We start from the raw sequence: 16,363 nt of genomic DNA, 5'->3' as shown, positions 1-16,363 counted from the left end.
TCTATAAAAGGATGCTTTCGACTTGCTCACCAATTCTATTCATTCAAAAAAAAAATTCCATCTCTTACAGTGCATCTTTCATTCATTCCCTAAACTCTCCAGAACTCCACCCACCCTTCAGCGTCCTCAAACGTATTTTTGACTCGAATGTCTCAAGAAACTCATTTTGCAATAAATGTTCGTTTCCCATAAATCGTACACTTTTCAAAATCCAATCACACCCCTCCCCTCCAAATCTTCCCCATCACCCATCTCTGTCAAATCTTCCCCCTTGCCCCTCCCCCCCAAATCTTCCCAAACACCCATCCCTTTCAAATCTCCCCCGCTGCCCCTTCCCTCCTAAACTCCCCCCACACCCCTCCCCTCCGAGACTCTCCCTCACTCCTCCCCTCCTAGACTCCACTCTCACCCCTCCTCCTCAAAGCGTCCTCCCCGCTTCTTCCCCCTTCCAACTTTCACCTTCATCTTCCTCAACCTTCTGCCTCACTCTTCCCCCTCCTCAAATAACACCTCACTGCGCCTCACCCAAACACCATCAAACCTTTTGTCCGCCCCATTCTTCCCTTTCTCCAAGCTATTCTGTAATCTCTGACACACTTGCAACAGCTCTCCCTACCTCTTCCTCCTCTTCCACATCCTGCCCTACACCGCTCCCCCCCCCCCCCCCCCCCTGTTCTGTATCCGATGCTCCCCCTTCCTCTTCTTAACAGTATGGACCTCAAACATCCGGGGCCTTCGCTCAAACTTAACTGATCTCTCCATACAGGTTGCTTCTGACAAACCAGACGTGATCTGCTTAACAGAAACCTTCCTCCTTCATGATGTCTGATTCCATGGTATCTCTCCCAGGTTACTCCCTCCTCCGGTATGATAGACCTGAGCCTCGTCCTGGAGGTGGGGTTGCTATCTTTATAAAAAACTCTCTTCCTCACTCGCCCTGCACTGCCCTCTCTCCACCTCACCCCCAGGAATACCTTTGGCTACGGCTTCCCCTTCGCTCCCACCTTTTGTTCATATGCGTGTTGTACCGTCCACCAAACAGTGATGACTCCATCTACATCTCGCTGTCTGATAATATGGACCAACTTCTATCTACCCATCCCAACTCTCTCTTCCTCATATGTGGTGATTTCAACTGTCACCATGCCAGTTGGCTGGGGGTGGGTACCTCTCTCACCAGCCATGGCTCTTCAGCAAAGGACTTCTGTGACTCACTGGGACTGACACAATCTGTCAATTTCCCAACCCGGATCTCAGTCAACGGAGAATCTTCTCTTCTGGACTTGGTTATGACTAACTTCCCTGAAAATGTCTGCTGCTCCTCTTCTGCTCCAATCGGCTCTTCTGATCATGTGCTTGTTAAAGTGGACATCTCTCTGACCATTTTCAGAGAGCCTCCTCAGCATAGACGAGTCTGGCATTTCACTCAGGCCAACTGGCACGGTCTTCAAGCAGCCATCAATCATCTGGACTGGTCTCCCATCTCTACTGCCTCTGACATCAACTCATCCTGGAATTCTTCCAAAGTAAATTGCTCTCTCTCATGCACAGATTTATCCCTTCTCGTCTTCAGTTGTCATACCCTTCCTCCCGTCCATGGTACACGGAATCTTGTGGTGAGGCTATTGCCCAGAAACAACTTGCTTTCGTCTCCTGAAAGCAAATCCAACGGAAGGAAATCTCATTTCCTTTCACAAAGCCCGAAACAAGTGTGTGTCCACCCTCAGGAGAGCCAGGAAACAATATCTCTCCGTCCTCAGGACCGAACTCTCTTATCTGTCTCCCTCTTCCAAATCCTGGTGGCGTCTGGTGAAATCTGTTTCTGGTGTTTGTTCCCCCTCCATCCCCTCCCTCACCTTAAATGGCCACACGGCTGACTCCACACGTGAAAAAGCTGAATGCCTCAACTCTGTGTTTGCCTCTAAATCTTGTGTCCCAAACCCATCCCTCTCTGTACCCACCGTACCCAGTCGTACCCAGCAGCTCCTGGACTCTGTGTCCTTTCCTCCTGACAAGGTGGAAAAGTTTCTGTCAACCCTCGACTCTGATTCTGCAACTGGACCTGACGGCATCAGCCCAAGGGTCCTAAAATCATGTACTTCCGCTCTTTCACTCCCCCTCTCTGTTCTCTTCACCCTCTCTTTTGCTCAAGGTCATCTTCCATCTGCTTGGAAATCTGCCAACATCACCGCTTTGCACAAAAAAGGTGCAAAAACAGATCCCAGCAACTACAGACCAATCAGCCTTCTCCCAATTATCAGCAAAGTCATGGAATCCATCATTGCTTCAGATATGAAATCTTTCCTCTTCTCCAATGGCTTGATCTCTGATCATCAATTTGGTTTCAGACCTGGACACTCCACTCTGGACATGCTGCTTCTGCTTTCTCAACAATGGATGGAGGTCCTCAATGCCAAACAGGAAATTAGAGCAGTCTCCCTTGACATATCACGTGCCTTCGATACGGTCTGGCACCCTGCTCTGCTCACCAAACTCTCCTCTTTTGGTATCCATGGAAAGCTCCACGCATGGCTGGCAGACTTCCTCTCTAGTCGTAGTCAACGTGTGGCCCTGAATGGGTTTCTCTCATCTCCTCTTCCTGTTCAGGCTGGAGTTCCCCAAGGCAGTGTTCTGGGCCCTGTGCTTTTTCTGGTCTTCATCAATGATCTCTCTGACTCTCTTGAAAATCCTCTCTATCTCTTTGCTGACGACTCTACTCTCTGTCGCTCCATTCTTCATCCCTCAGATCGGCAGTCTGCAGCCTCCTCACTCTCTGCAGACCTTGACAAAATCACAGACTGGGCAAACAAGTGAAACATGTCTTTCAATCCTGACAAATCTCACACTCTTACGATGTCTCTCCGAAAAGACCGACTGGACAACCCTCCCATCCACTTTCTGAATAATCCTCTCCAAGAAGTTCTGTCATCAAGCTTTTGGGTCTCACTATCTGCCATGATCTTTCCTGGAAAAACCACATTTCAAATCTGGCCTCCAAAGCCAGTCGCCGACTGGGCATCCTCCGTCGTGCGAAGTCCTTCCTTGGCACACCTGAGCTCCTCACCACATACAAGGCTTTCATCCGCAGCTCAATGGAATACTGCTCTCCCCTCTGGGCTGGTGCTCCTGCCTCACACCTATCTCGCCTTCACGCTGTTGAAACCAAAGCATTCAGAATCATTGGAATCTCCCGTGATGAAGCTAACTCCAAGGGCCTCTCACTCACTCACCGCAGGCAGGTTGGTGGTCTTTCCGTCTTCTACCGACTCCTCTCTGGCCTTGCCCCCCCAGCTCTCTCTGGGCTCTGTCCCGCAAATATTCCTACAGGTCGCACAAGATCTGCCTGCAACCCTCTTTTGGTTAAACTGCCAAAATCAAGACTCTCTGCTCACCTTCACTCCTTCATTCCTCTTTTCTCCCGCCTCTGGAACAAACTCCCTCACTCTCTTCAATCCCACTCCACCCTCCAAGTCTTTAAAACAGCTGTTCACCACCATCTCTTATCTTCCCCCATCCAAAACCTTGATCTTTTCTACCCCCGCTAATTTCACCCCAATTCCACTTTTTGAAATACCAACTTTTGTCCTGTCCTTGTGCTTTATACTTCTCCCTCCCCCCCCCCCCCCCCTTTCCCACGCCTCCTCGCCCCGGGCCCTCTCCCTTCCACACATCTCCCTGCTCTCGGATGTTGTGTGTGTGTGTTTCCCCTTTTCTCCCCATCTTGTCTTCCGCTCCCTCTTTTTGTGTATTTTGTTTGTCTGGTCGATTTGTTTGTGAAGTTAATGTTAGCTCTTTCACGAGCCTCGATTCAGTATACAAAAAAAAAAAGAAAAAAAAAAAGGTGGGCCGGCTTGAGGTGGTCTACAGAAACGCGGTCAGGAGTACCGCCGATGTCCAGGGTGAAGTGCTTCGCCCCGGTCTCCAGCATGCGGAAAGGCCCGTCGTACGGGGGCCGCAGTGGTGTCCGGTGGGCATCGTGGCGGACGAAGACGTACTCCGCCGTGCGAAGCTCCGGGGCGACGTGCGTCGGTGGGTGCCCGTGGCATGCCGTTGGCACCGGGGCGAACCTCTGGGCGGTCTCTTGCAGAGCGGAGCGCTGCTGTGCCGCGGACCATGGTGCCGTGGAGTCGGGGAGGAACTCGCCCGGCACCCGCAGCGGTTGCCCGAAGACCAACTCCGCCGCGGATGCGCGCAGGTCCTCCTTGGGCGCCATCCGGAGGCCCAGCAGGACCCAGGGGAGCCTGTCGACCCAGCCGCCGTCGCGGAGGGTGGCCCGGAGCGCGGCCTTCAATGAGAGGTGAAATCACTCACACAGGCCGTTAGCCTGGGGGTGGTAGGCCGTGGTTCGGTGCAGCCGGACCCCGAGCCCCTGCGCGACCGCCCCCCAGAGCTCCGAGGTGAACTGGGGGCCGCGGTCGGACGAGATGTCTGAGGGGGCGCCGAACCGGGCGACCCAGGTGGCGATGAAAGCCTGCGCGACGTCCGCCGCCGTCGTCGACGCCAAGGGCACGGCCTCCGGCCACCGGGTGGTGCGGTCCACCATGGTGAGGACGTGGGTGAAACCCCGCGAGGGAGGCAGAGGTCCCACCAGGTCCACGTGGACGTGGTCAAACCGGCGTTCCGGCACCGTGAACGGGGCCAACGGGGCCTGGGTGTGCCGGTGCACCTTGGCGCGCTGGCACGCGAGGCACATCCTGGCCCAGCCGCGGACGGCCTTCTGGAGGCCATGCCAGACGAACTTGTCGGCGATCAACCTTTGGGAGGGCCTCGCGCCCGGGTGGGACAGGCCGTGGATGGCGTCAAACACCTGGCGCTGCCAGCCCGCGGGCACGATGGGGATGGGGCGAGGCCGCCCGAGGGAGACATCGCACAAGAGGGCCGCGCCCGCGCCGTCGAACGGCACCTCGGTGACGCGGAGGCCCGTGACGGCGGTCCGCAAGGCCTGGACGTCGGGGTCAGCGGCCTGGTCCGCTGCCATCTGGGCATAGTCGATGCCGAGGTGGACTGCGTGGGCGACGGCCCGGGAAAGGCAATCCGCCACCGGGTTGTCCTTCCCTGCGACGTGCCGGATGTCGGTCGTGTACTCGGACACGGCCGAGAGGTGACGCTGCTGCCGGGCCGACCACGGCTCGGTGACCTTGCCCATCGCGAAGATCAGCGGCTTGTGGTCGACGAAGGCCGTGAACGCACGGCCCTCGAGCAGATGGCGGAAGTGCCTGACCGCCAAGTGAAGCCCGAGCAACTCGCGGTCGAAGGTACTGTAACGGCGTTCGGGCGGGCGAAGCTGCCGGCTAAAGAACGCCAGTGGTTGCCAAGCTCCACGCACCCATTGCTCGTGCACCGCGCCCACCGCGTAGTCCGAGGCGTCGGTGGTGAGGGCGATCGGTGCATCGGGCGCCGGATGCGCGAGCATGGTGGCGTTAGCCAAGGCGAGCTTCGCGCCCGTGAACGCCGTGTCCATCTGCTCGGTCCAGGTAACGTCGCCTTTGCCCGGCTTACCTCGGAGAGCTTCGTGCAGGGGGCGCAGGAGCTGGGCGATACGGGGCAGGAACCGATGGTAAAAGTTCACCATGCCCAGGAACTCCTGCAGCCCTCTGATCGTGCGGGGGCGCGGAAATCCCTTCACCGCCTCCACCTTGGCCGGCAGGGGGACGGCTCCGTGCCTGGTGACACGGTGCCCCAGAAAATCGATTACGGCGACGTCGAACCGGCACTTTGCGGGGTTCACAATCAGGCCATCCTGGCCCAGGCGTTCGAAGAGCGTGCGGAGGTGGCGTAGGTGCTCTTCGCGGGACGCGCTGGCGACGAGGATATCGTCCAGGTAGACGTAGACAAAATCCAAGTCGCGCAGGACGCCTGAGCCGCATTCTTCAGACCGAAGGGCATCCGCAGGAACTCGAAGAGTCCGAATGGCGTGATGACCGCCATCTTCGGGACGTCCTCCGGCCTGACGGGGACCTGATGATAGCCGCGTATGAGGTCCACCTTCGAGAAGAAGGACATGCCCGCCAAACGGGCGGAAAAGTCCTGAATGTGGGGGACGGGGTAGCGGTCGGGAGTGGTGGCGTCATTGAGACGGCGATAGTCCCCGCACGGTCGCCATCCCCCGCCGGGCTTCGGCACGATGTGCAGCGGCGACGCCCAAGCACTCTCCGAGCGCCGAACGATGCCGAGTCGCTCCAGGGTAGCGAACGCCGCTTTTGCCACCGCCAGCTTCGTCGGCTCGAGGCGGCGTGCCCGGGCGTAGACCGGGGGCCCGACGGTGGGGATGTGATGGGCCACCCCGTGCTTGACGGCCCCCGCCGAGAAGGTGGGCCGCGTGAGGGCCGGGAAGCCGGCGAGGAGGCGGGTGAATTCGTCCGCTGCCGGAAGCGTACAGATCAACGTGGCCGGAACCGAATCGTTCGGCAAGCCGCTTGGCAAGCCGCTCGGCGAGCCGCTCGTTGAGCTGCTCGATGAGCTGGGCAGCGCACAAGCGAGCGAGCTGAACGTCTCGGCCTGGACAAGACGTCTGCGCTTTACGTCGACCAGGAGCCCATTAGCGCACAGGAAGTCCGCGCCAAGCAGTGCCATGGGCACGTCGGCGGCGACGAACGTCCATCGGAAAACCTGCCCTCCGAACCGCAGAGAGAGGCAGCGTTTTCCGTACGTACAGATGGGCGTCCCGTTCGCGGCAAGCAGCGCGGGGCCCCCGCCCGCGTCGTGCTTGTCTGACGTACCGGCGGGAACGACACTCACCTGCGCTCCCGTGTCGCACAGGTAACGGTGCCCGGATAAGGTGTCCGTTATGAACAGCAGGCTGCTCGAACGACCGGCGCTCATTGCCACTATTGAGCGCCGGCCCGGGCGTTTCCCGACCTGTTGAAGGAGCATGGCGGATGACACTGCCGAGCCTCGTGGCCGAACTTGGCGTGGAACCAGCACCAGGTGGTGGAGCTGGAGGAGTGCGGCTGGCTCCGCCAGGCCGGTGGAGTTGGCGGTTTTCCCCGCGGTGGCGGTTTTCGCCACGGCGGTGGGCGGGGCGTGGTGGCGGTCACGAGGTGCGTATCAGCATGCTGCGTATGCTGTGTAAGCTGATGCTGTGGATCAGCATCATCAGCAGCATCAGCCTCGAGGTCCGTGACGGCCGCACCGACTCTCGCCCGCGTGTCCGAAGCCGCGAAGTACCTGTCCTCCTCGGCTGCCAATGCTCGGGGTTCCGTTAGCACGGTCCCGGCCAACGCGAGGCGAACCTGCGCTGGAAGTTGGCGACGGAAAAGCGCCCGGAATAGAGAACCGGGGGCTTCGTCGCCCAACAGTGACAGCATATGGTCCATTCGGACCGACGGGCGCGTGTCGCCGAGCTCGGGGAGATCCAGGAGGCGGTCGGCCCGTGCGTCGTCCGTGAGGCCGAACGTGGCTAGGAGTAGCCGCTTGAGTGCCTCGTACTTGTGGCCGTCCGGTGGGTGGCGAAGGACGGACACAACTCGAGCGGCCGTGCCGGGCCCGAGGGAGGCGACGACGTGGCAGTAGCGCGTGTCGTCGCCGGTGAGGCGCCGAAGCTGAAATTGGGCTTCGGCTTGGACGAACCAGACTTCGGCCTGGGCCTCCCAAAATTCGGGAAGTTTAATCGACATTGCGTTGTTGTTTGCCATTGCAATGGCGTCGTGTTCGGAAGGATCGCTACGGCAGATCCAACGTCGAGGTCACCATGTGAAGCGCGATGCTGCGCACGCTAATGCTTACGCAAGGAGCAAGCGGACAACGCGGTTCATAAAAGAGTCTTTATTGAAAGTACTCAAACTGCAGCACTGAGCTGCTCCGGGCTGCGCGCCCCGTGTATATCTTGAGGCCACGCCTCTCCTTTGGGCGTGGCCGCCGCGCACTTGGTGCGCGGAATGATGTCACCACGCCAGTGGGCTTTCGTGTCCGCCACAGCTTACCCTTTTCCCCTTTTTGGTGAAATCCTCAAAATCCAGATTCACTGCCCACCTCAACTCATTCCTCGTTTACCCCGTGGAACCAACTTCCCTAGTCTCTTCAGTCTCATTCTTCCCTCCAGGGGTTCAAGATAGCTCTTCACCACCATCTCAGATCATCCTCCATCCACAACGATGATCTTTTATACCCCCCATTAACGCTCCCCAAACCCACCTCCCTCCGAATGTCCAGTTTTTCCTTCCACTTCTGTGATATTGAGAGCTTGCGGTTGTTTCCATCTTGTTCACCCCCAATGTCGTCCCATTGCCCTCATTACTCCCCACATCCCTTATTTGTCCAAGTCGGCCTCCATTTTGTCTCCCAACCCCTCTGTTTTACTGTTCTTTTTGTTCTGATATGTCCTGATCCATTCGGTATTGTAGCTCTTCCATGAGCCTCGACACTGTATACATAGAAAAGGCACTGTGTGATCTATATAAAGTCCACCAGACAGCAACAAATGGAGGCAGATGAGTCAAAACTTTAACATCCCATCCAAATGATGCAAATCCTTACCTGCAGAGCACCAAGGTGACTTTTTGTTGTCGGTTCAGGAATCAAAGTCAAGGAACATAGCTCAAAGGAGAGTGCACCACCCATGAGCTATACTGACAACCAATCAAACATGTAGTGTTAATGTCGAAGTTAGATTTTGCATCTTTATTCTTATGGAACAATCACAAGTGTTTGGGGATGTCCTGGCTGCTTCCGGGTATGGAGCCATCTATCTGTAATGAGCGGGTCCTGGCATCATCTGAATGCGGAATGGATTTACAAGTGGTTTCTGGAGGGAGGGGCTCTTTGGAATGTTTTTGAGCGGTTTATTTAAGTGTCAAAGCATTGCAGAAGGAGAGTGGAGAGAAGAGACGGTCACCATTTTCTTTGCTTTCTGCAATGTTGGGTTGGTGTGTTTGGTCTTTAAAATGAACTCAAGTTTGAAGTACGTCCAACTGCTGGTTGAACGTCTCAGTCAAATAACTTTTGTTTTTGTGAGAGTCATCAAATGTCTGTTTTGGAGGAGTTTTGTTTTTGTGAGAGTCATCAAATGGTTCAGTCCATTTTGTCAAGCCATTTCCTAATTGGACTGTGATTGATGTGATTGATGTTGTGAAGAGGAACAGGTTGAGATGTTTTGGTCATGTGTTGAGGAAGGATGAAAGGGACTGGTTGAGAAGGGTGATGGAAATGAATGTAGAAGGAAGTAGAGGACGGGGAAGACCGAGAAAGACTTGGCCAAAGATGGTGGAAGAAGAAATGCGGGCAAGGGGGTTAACAAGGGGAGATGCAGAAAATAGGGCAAAATGGAGAAGATTGTCATGGGGAATGCAAGGCTAACCCCCGCTCTAGCAGGGAAAATGGCCTTAAAATGCATGTTGTTGTTGTTTGTATTCCTTAATTTGACTCTAAATTGCTTTGGGCTCTCTCTGAACTCTGACTTGACACTCCTGAACTTGGTCTATATACCCATCAGTGAAATGGCACCACAAAAGTGTGTCTTTCAACTTGGCATAATTGGCAACCTCTATATCTCATTGTCCAGAATACACATGGAGCGCTTTTCCAGTTAATGGATCACTGAGTGAGGTGGCCCATCCTGCCCGGTCCCATCCGTTGTTAATAGCAAAATACTGAAACTTCAGGAGGTAGTTGTCTACGTCATACTTCCTCTCAACAAAGGCAGGAACCTTTGGAGCTCGAGTCTGAGCAAAGTTATTCACATTCTCCAGGCGACCAATTTGACCACTTTGGCCTTCGGCCTGCACTCCAATTAGGTTTCAATTTGGTCAATTTTGGTCAATTTAACAATTTAACAAAATTTACAAAATTACAATTTGGCCAATTTCCTTCTAGCTTCCTCCATTTTGGCCTTGAGCCATTTATCTTTTCTTTCCAGGATAAATTAAATAACTTTTATTCCCATTCTTTTTTTACCTTCACCACCATAGGTGGGAATGGAGGTTATGTATTCACCCCTGTTTGTCTGTCTCTATTTGAGCAAGTTATTTCAAAAGGTTATGGACGAATTCGGACGAAACCTGGTGGACAGGTTGGGTGTTTGATAAGGATGAAGTGGTTAGATTTTGGTGAAGATCCAGATCCGGAAAATGTAACTTTTCAAGTAATTCTTCATAATTGAGAGATGGTACCAAAAAACGATATTTAGATCAATATCTCAAAACGTTGTGGATGGATTCTGTCAAAACTTGGTGGAAGAGTTAGGTAGTTGACAAGAACAAGCCGATTAGATTTTGGCTCAGGTCCGGATGCAGATCCGGCCTATCGGTGGGCTACAAAAAGTAAAATGTCCAGCCTGGCAGAGATATGCGCTCTACCGAGTGAAGTTCTAGTTGTTTTTTTTTGTTTTTTTTTGTATACAAGATCGAGGGTCGTGTAAGAACTAACATTGATCAATAAAAAAGACAAACTGACACATAAAACATATGATAAAGGGAGCGGAAGACAAAATGGAGAGCAGGGACATCGGGAGATCTGTGGGAGGGAGAGGGCTTGGGGGGAGGAGGCATGGGAAGGGGGGGTCGTGGGGGTTGGGAGAAGTATAAAACACATGTACATTGCTAGGACTTCCAGGAAAGAAGTCGGTATTTCAGAAAAGTGTATCTTGGGTGAATTAACGGGGGTAGAAAAGATCAAGGTTTTGGATGGGGGAAGATAAGAGATGGTGGTGAACAGGTGTTTTAAAGACCTGGAGGGAGGAGTGGGATTGAATAGAATGGGGGAGTTTGTTCCAGAGGCGGGAGAAAAGAGGAATGAAAGAGTGAAGGTGAGCAGAGAGCCTAGATTTTTGGCAATTTCACCATGAGAGGGTTTTTGGCAGATCTTGTGTGACCTGTAAGAATATTTGGGGGACAAACCACAGAGAGAGCTGGAGGAGCAAGGCCGGAGAGGAGTTCTTGATGGAATAATAAATAAAAAAATTAGTTTGAAATATCGTATATTCGTTGAAACATTTTTGGTCAATGATCTTTTTTCTGAAATTAAGAGAATTGTTGTTGTTATACAAGCCTTTTGTCCAATTTTAATCATTGCAATATACCCTCACAGGTATTCAAGAAGATTTCTTCTGAAAACAAGGGAAAGGTCCAGGTGTTCTTCTGTGGATCTCCCGCCCTTTCAAAGATAGTGAAATCGCACTGTGACAGATATGGATTTAAGTTTTTCAAAGAAAACTTCTGACTTGTTGAAAAATAAATGATTGTGCCTTCTCTCATGGCTCCGACGGTTGCAGCATGTTTTTAAGCACGACCAAGAAGCTCGGTTTGTTGATAATTTTGTACGTCCTCATTTTTCAGCATTTCCACATTCGTAGATCTGCATCGTCCGGTGAAAGTTTCAACATAGGAGATAACGAATTATTTTCCAACTTTAAGCAAAACCTATTTGAAGTTATTGTACCCAAACTTAGTCAGCTGCTTTGCTCTTTTTGTTACCATATATTTGTCACCAGAGATTCACACCCAGGTTAGACAGCACCAGAAGCACAGGTGCATACCTCTAGGTTATCCTGCCAACCTGTATGATCAGCTCACAATGTTGTTTTATAATGTATACATCAGACATAATGATGTGAATGTAGCAATGTCTTTTTGAAATGATGTACCGGAGAATGGTTGTCTGCAATGTATGACATGGATTAGCAGTTGTTGTTGTTGTTGTTGTTGTTGTTGTTGTTGTTGTTGTTGTTGTTGTTGTTTTTTGTGATGCATTCTTGTGTGCAACAACAATTTCAACCCACGGGGGCACCAAGCCCTTAATAAATTTGTGATTTTGAATGCAAAATACTTCTGTTTCTGGATTATATAACACAAAATGAGAAAGCTACGTTGAGTTTGTCAGATGTTGAATCATTTTAATTGAATTTGTTTAAATTAACCGAAAAAACAACAACAAAAAAAATGCCAGCACCTAAAAACAACCATCCGGATTGGACCGGTTGAAATCATACCAAAGACTTTTAAAATGGTATGTTGTAGCGGTTACCGCTGGGTGTACACAATCGCCTTGCACCTGCCAGGACGCGGCCAGGGCGCTATCGCCATGCCGGGCTCGTCCGGACGGGCCCAGACGCGCCTCTCCCGGGCACGCCCGGTCTCGTCTTTCCAGGGCTCGCGGCACCATTGTTATGACGTCACTGGTATCCACAGTATCCTGGGAAGTGATGGTCATGACCACACTTCCCCCAAACTCAGTGGCTGTGCTAAGTGTTTGTCTCGTATGTATGTGTGTGTGTGTGTGTGCACGTGTGTGTGTGTGCACGTGTGTGTATGTGCGTGTGTGTGTGCACGTGTGTATGCCGTGTGTGTGTGCATGTGTGTGTGTGTTTGTGTGTGTTTGTGTGCGTATGTATGTGTGTGCGTGCACGTGTGTGTATATATATATATGTGTGTATGTGTATGTGTGTGTGTATGTGTGCGCGTGCATGTGTGTGTGTGTATGTTCCCCCCACCCTTCCCACGCCTCCTCCCCCCAAGCCCTCTCCCTCCCACACATCTCCCTGCTCTCAAATGTTGTGTTTGTGTGCTTCCCCTTCTCTCCCCATCTTGTTTTCCGCTCCCTCTTTTTGTGTGTTTTGTTTGTCTGGTTGATTTGTTTGTGAAGTAAATGTTAGCTCTTTCACGAGCCTCGATTCAGTATACAAAAAAAAATAAAAATAAAAAATGTGTGCGTGTGTGTATGTGTGTGCACCTGTGTGTATGCGTATGTTTGTGCACGTGTGTGTGTGCATATGTGTATGTGTGTGCGCGTGTGTGCGTATGCGTATGTGTGTGCATATGTGTATGTGTGTGTTTGTGTATGTGCACGTGTGTGTGTATGTGCACGTGTGTATGTGTGTGTGTGTGTGTGTGTGTGTGTGTGTGTGTGTGTTATATGAGGATGGGGAAGATATACAGGTACACACACTCGCCTCTGAGCAGTCCAGCCTGGGTTTAAACCCCGACCCACCTATAAACCGTCACCTGGTTTTTCACAGGCAAGGTGAGTCATCAATGTGTGCGCATTAATCTATCGCAGCGATCATCCTGAACAAATTCCTGCCCGACTACTGCGGGGAGGGGAAGGCAAACCACCCAACAGGAGTTTTGCTAATAAACTGTTCCTCCAAACACCAGCCCTCTGTAAGCGAGTATGGTACTTCAGAATCTGTGTACAGTGTGGTGCTTATATAGAGTAGAGCGCATACGATGTATCGACGTAAACGCGAACACCATACAGATCGAACCGGGACACTCAAAAACATGGGATTCGCTAATGACCTTCATCAACAAGAGCGCGTTCAACATGAACACGAACACCGCACAACGTTAACGTCTTCCGGAGATGTTACGTGCTGACGTCAGAGCACCACTGGATCCGCTTTGCTGACGCTCTGACGTCCTCTAGGGCGGCGTCCGGTGACTGCGTCGGTATCACGTGCGGAAGCCTTGAGCTCTCAGTTCCGTGTTTGTAACGATGCAGATGGTACGTCTCACGGTGTTATGGTGTTTTGTTCTGTGGATGCCCGGGACGCTCGGGTGGTCGGGCATGCGCGGCGTCCTCTGGCCGCAGCCGCAACACCTGCACCGCTCTGCCGAAGCATACACCCTGCCGAGTACCGGCTTCCTGATCGAGCACGGACCCGGGTCGGCTGCCGGTGCGGGCTGCACGGTGCTGCAGAATGCTTTCAGACGCTATTACCGGCTGATCGTGCCCCGCCGCGCCGCCTTCAGGGTCGTGCCGAGCAACGAGGCGACGCTGCTCCGCTTGTTGGTGTCTGTGAAAGTGGCAAAACCCTATTGCCTTGAATACCCCAATCTGGGGGACAGCGAAGCATGTGAGTACGCAGCATTTTCCACCCGGTCTCTCACCATCAGAACTTTACTCCCATCCGGTCCCTCGCCCTCAGAACTTTACTCCCACCCGGTCTCTCGCCATCAGAACTTTACTCCCATCCGGTCCCTCGCCATCAGAACTTTACTCCCATCCGGTCCCTCGCCCTCAGAACTTTACTCCCACCCGGTCTCTCGCCATCAGAACTAACTCCCATCCGGTCCCTCGCCCTCAGAACTAACTCCCATCCGGTCCCTCACCCTCAGAACTAACTCCCATCCGGTCCCTCACCCTCAGAACTTCACTCCCACCCGGTCCCTCACCCTCAGAACTTTACTCCCACCCGGTCCCTCATCCTCAGAACTTTACTCCCACCCGGTCCCTCACCCTCAGAACTTTACTCCCATCTGGTCCCTCACCCTCAGAACTTTACTCCCATCCGGTTCCTCACCCTCAGAACTTTACTCCTACCCGGGGCCTCACCCTCAGGACTTTACTCCCACCTGGTCCCTCACCCTCAGAACTTTACTCCCACCCGGTCCCTCACCCTCAGAACTTTACTCCCACCTGGTCCCTCACCCTCAGAACTTTACTCCCACCCGGTCTCACCCTCAGAACTTTACTCCCACCCGGTCCCTCACCCTCAGAACTTTACTCCCATCCGGTCCCTCACCATCAGAACTTTACTCCCACCCGGTCCCTCACCATCAGAACTCTACTCCCATCGGGTCCCTCACCATCAGAACTTTACTCCCACCCGGTTCCTCACCCTCAGAACTTTACTCCCATCCGGTCCCTCGTCCTCAGAACTTTACTCCCATCCAGTTCCTCGCCCTCAGAAATGTACTCCCATCCGGTGCCTCACCCTCAGAACCTTAATCTAACCCATTACCTCACCCGAGTACTTTACTCTAACCCGTCCGGTCCCCCACATCAAGTACTTTACTCGAACTGGGTTCCTCACCTCAAGTACTTTACTCTAACCCGGTCCCTTAGAGTGTTTTACTCTAACCCGGTCCCTCGCCCCAAGTACTTTACTCTAACCCGGTCCCTTACAGAGTGTTTTACTCTAACCCGGTCCCTCACCCCCAAGTACTTTACTCTAACCCGGTCCCTCAACCAGAGTGTTTTACTCTAACCCAGTCCCTCAACCAGAGTGTTTTACTCTAACCCGGTCCCTCAACCAGAGTGTTTTACTCTAACCCAGTTCCTCACCCCAAGTACTTTACTCTAACCCGGTCCCTCAACCAGAGTGTTTTACTCTAACCCGGTCCCTCACCCCAAGTACTTTACTCTAACCCGGTCCCTCAACCACAGTGTTTTACTCTAACCCGGTCCCTCAACCACAGTGTTTTACTCTAACCCGGTCCCTCAACCACAGTGTTTTACTCTAACCCGGTCCCTCAACCACAGTGTTTTACTCTAACCCAGTCCCTCGACCACAGTGTTTTACTCTAACCCGGTCCCTCAACCACAGTGTTTTACTCTAACCCAGTCCCTCAACCACAGTGTTTTACTCTAACCCGGTCCCTCAACCACAGTGTTTTCCTCTAACCCGGTCCCTCAACCACAGTGTTTTACTCTAACCCGGTCCCTCAACCACAGTGTTTTACTCTAACCCGGTCCCTCAACCACAGTGTTTTACTCTAACCCAGTCCCTCAACCACAGTGTTTTACTCTAACCCGGTCCCTCAACCACAGTGTTTTCCTCTAACCCGGTCCCTCAACCACAGTGTTTTACTCTAACCCGGTCCCTCAACCACAGTGTTTTACTCTAACCTGGTCCCTCAACCACAGTGTTTTACTCTAACCCAGTCCCTCAACCACAGTGTTTTACTCTAACCCGGTCCATCACCCACAGTGTTTTACTCTAACCCGGTACCTCAACCACAGTGTTTTACTCTAACCCGGTCCCTCAACCACAGTGTTTTACTCTAACCCGGTCCCTCAACCACAGTGTTTTACTCTAACCCGGTCCCTCAACCACAGTGTTTTACTCTAACCCGGTCCCTCAACCACAGTGTTTTACTCTAACCCAGTCCCTCAACCACAGTGTTTTACTCTAACCCGGTCCCTCAACCACAGTGTTTTACTCTAACCCAGTCCCTCAACCACAGTGTTTTACTCTAACCCGGTCCCTCACCCACAGTGTTTTACTCTAACCCGGTACCTCAACCACAGTGTTTTACTCTAACCCGGTCCCTCAACCACAGTGTTTTACTCTAACCCGGTTCCTCAACCACAGTGTTTTACTCTAACCCGGTCCCTCAACCAGAGTGTTTTACTCTAACCCGGTCCCTCAACCAGAGTGTTTTACTCTAACCCGGTCCCTCAACCAGAGTGTTTTACTCTAACCCGGTCCCTCAACCACAGTGTTTTACTCTAACCCGGTCCCTCAACCACAGTGTTTTACTCTAACCCGGTCCCTCAACCACAGTGTTTTACTCTAACCCGGTCCCTCAACCACAGTGTTTTACTCTAACCCGGTCCCTCAACCACAGTGTTTTACTCTAACCCGGTTCCTCAACCACAGTGTTTTACTCTAACCCGGTCCCTCAACCAGAGTGTTTTACTCTAA

General features: G+C 52.6%; 2 protein-coding genes across 4 annotated transcripts in view; both read left to right on the top strand.

Moving 5' to 3' along the window:
- NOX5 (NADPH oxidase 5) overlaps nucleotides 1-11,757 on the top strand; it is a 178,373-nt gene extending 166,616 nt beyond the window's left edge. The window contains exon 17 of the mRNA XM_068106728.2: nucleotides 11,023-11,757. Coding sequence (XP_067962829.2) covers nucleotides 11,023-11,154 — 132 coding nt within the window. The 3' untranslated portion in view covers nucleotides 11,155-11,757. The remainder of the gene's footprint in view (nucleotides 1-11,022) is intronic.
- Nucleotides 11,758-13,236: 1,479 nt separating this feature from the next.
- The window catches only part of LOC137421059 (beta-hexosaminidase subunit alpha), a 38,500-nt gene continuing 35,373 nt past the window's right edge, over nucleotides 13,237-16,363 (top strand). For 2 of the 3 annotated variants that reach the window (XR_013622413.1, XM_068106735.2), the window contains exon 1: nucleotides 13,353-13,789. Coding sequence is in view for 2 of the 3 variants with exons in the window: in XM_068106735.2 (XP_067962836.2) it covers nucleotides 13,429-13,789 (361 nt within the window). In the remaining variant the exon portion in view is untranslated. Of the gene's footprint in view, nucleotides 13,790-16,363 lie in introns of all 3 variants that reach the window. The other variant, XM_068106734.2, reaches the window with a different exon arrangement.

Source organism: Myxine glutinosa, chromosome 2, assembly GCF_964187855.1.
Source record: "Myxine glutinosa chromosome 2, kmMyxGlut1.1, whole genome shotgun sequence".
NCBI lineage: Eukaryota > Metazoa > Chordata > Myxini > Myxiniformes > Myxinidae > Myxine > Myxine glutinosa.
This window is presented reverse-complemented; position numbering and strand designations above follow the sequence as displayed.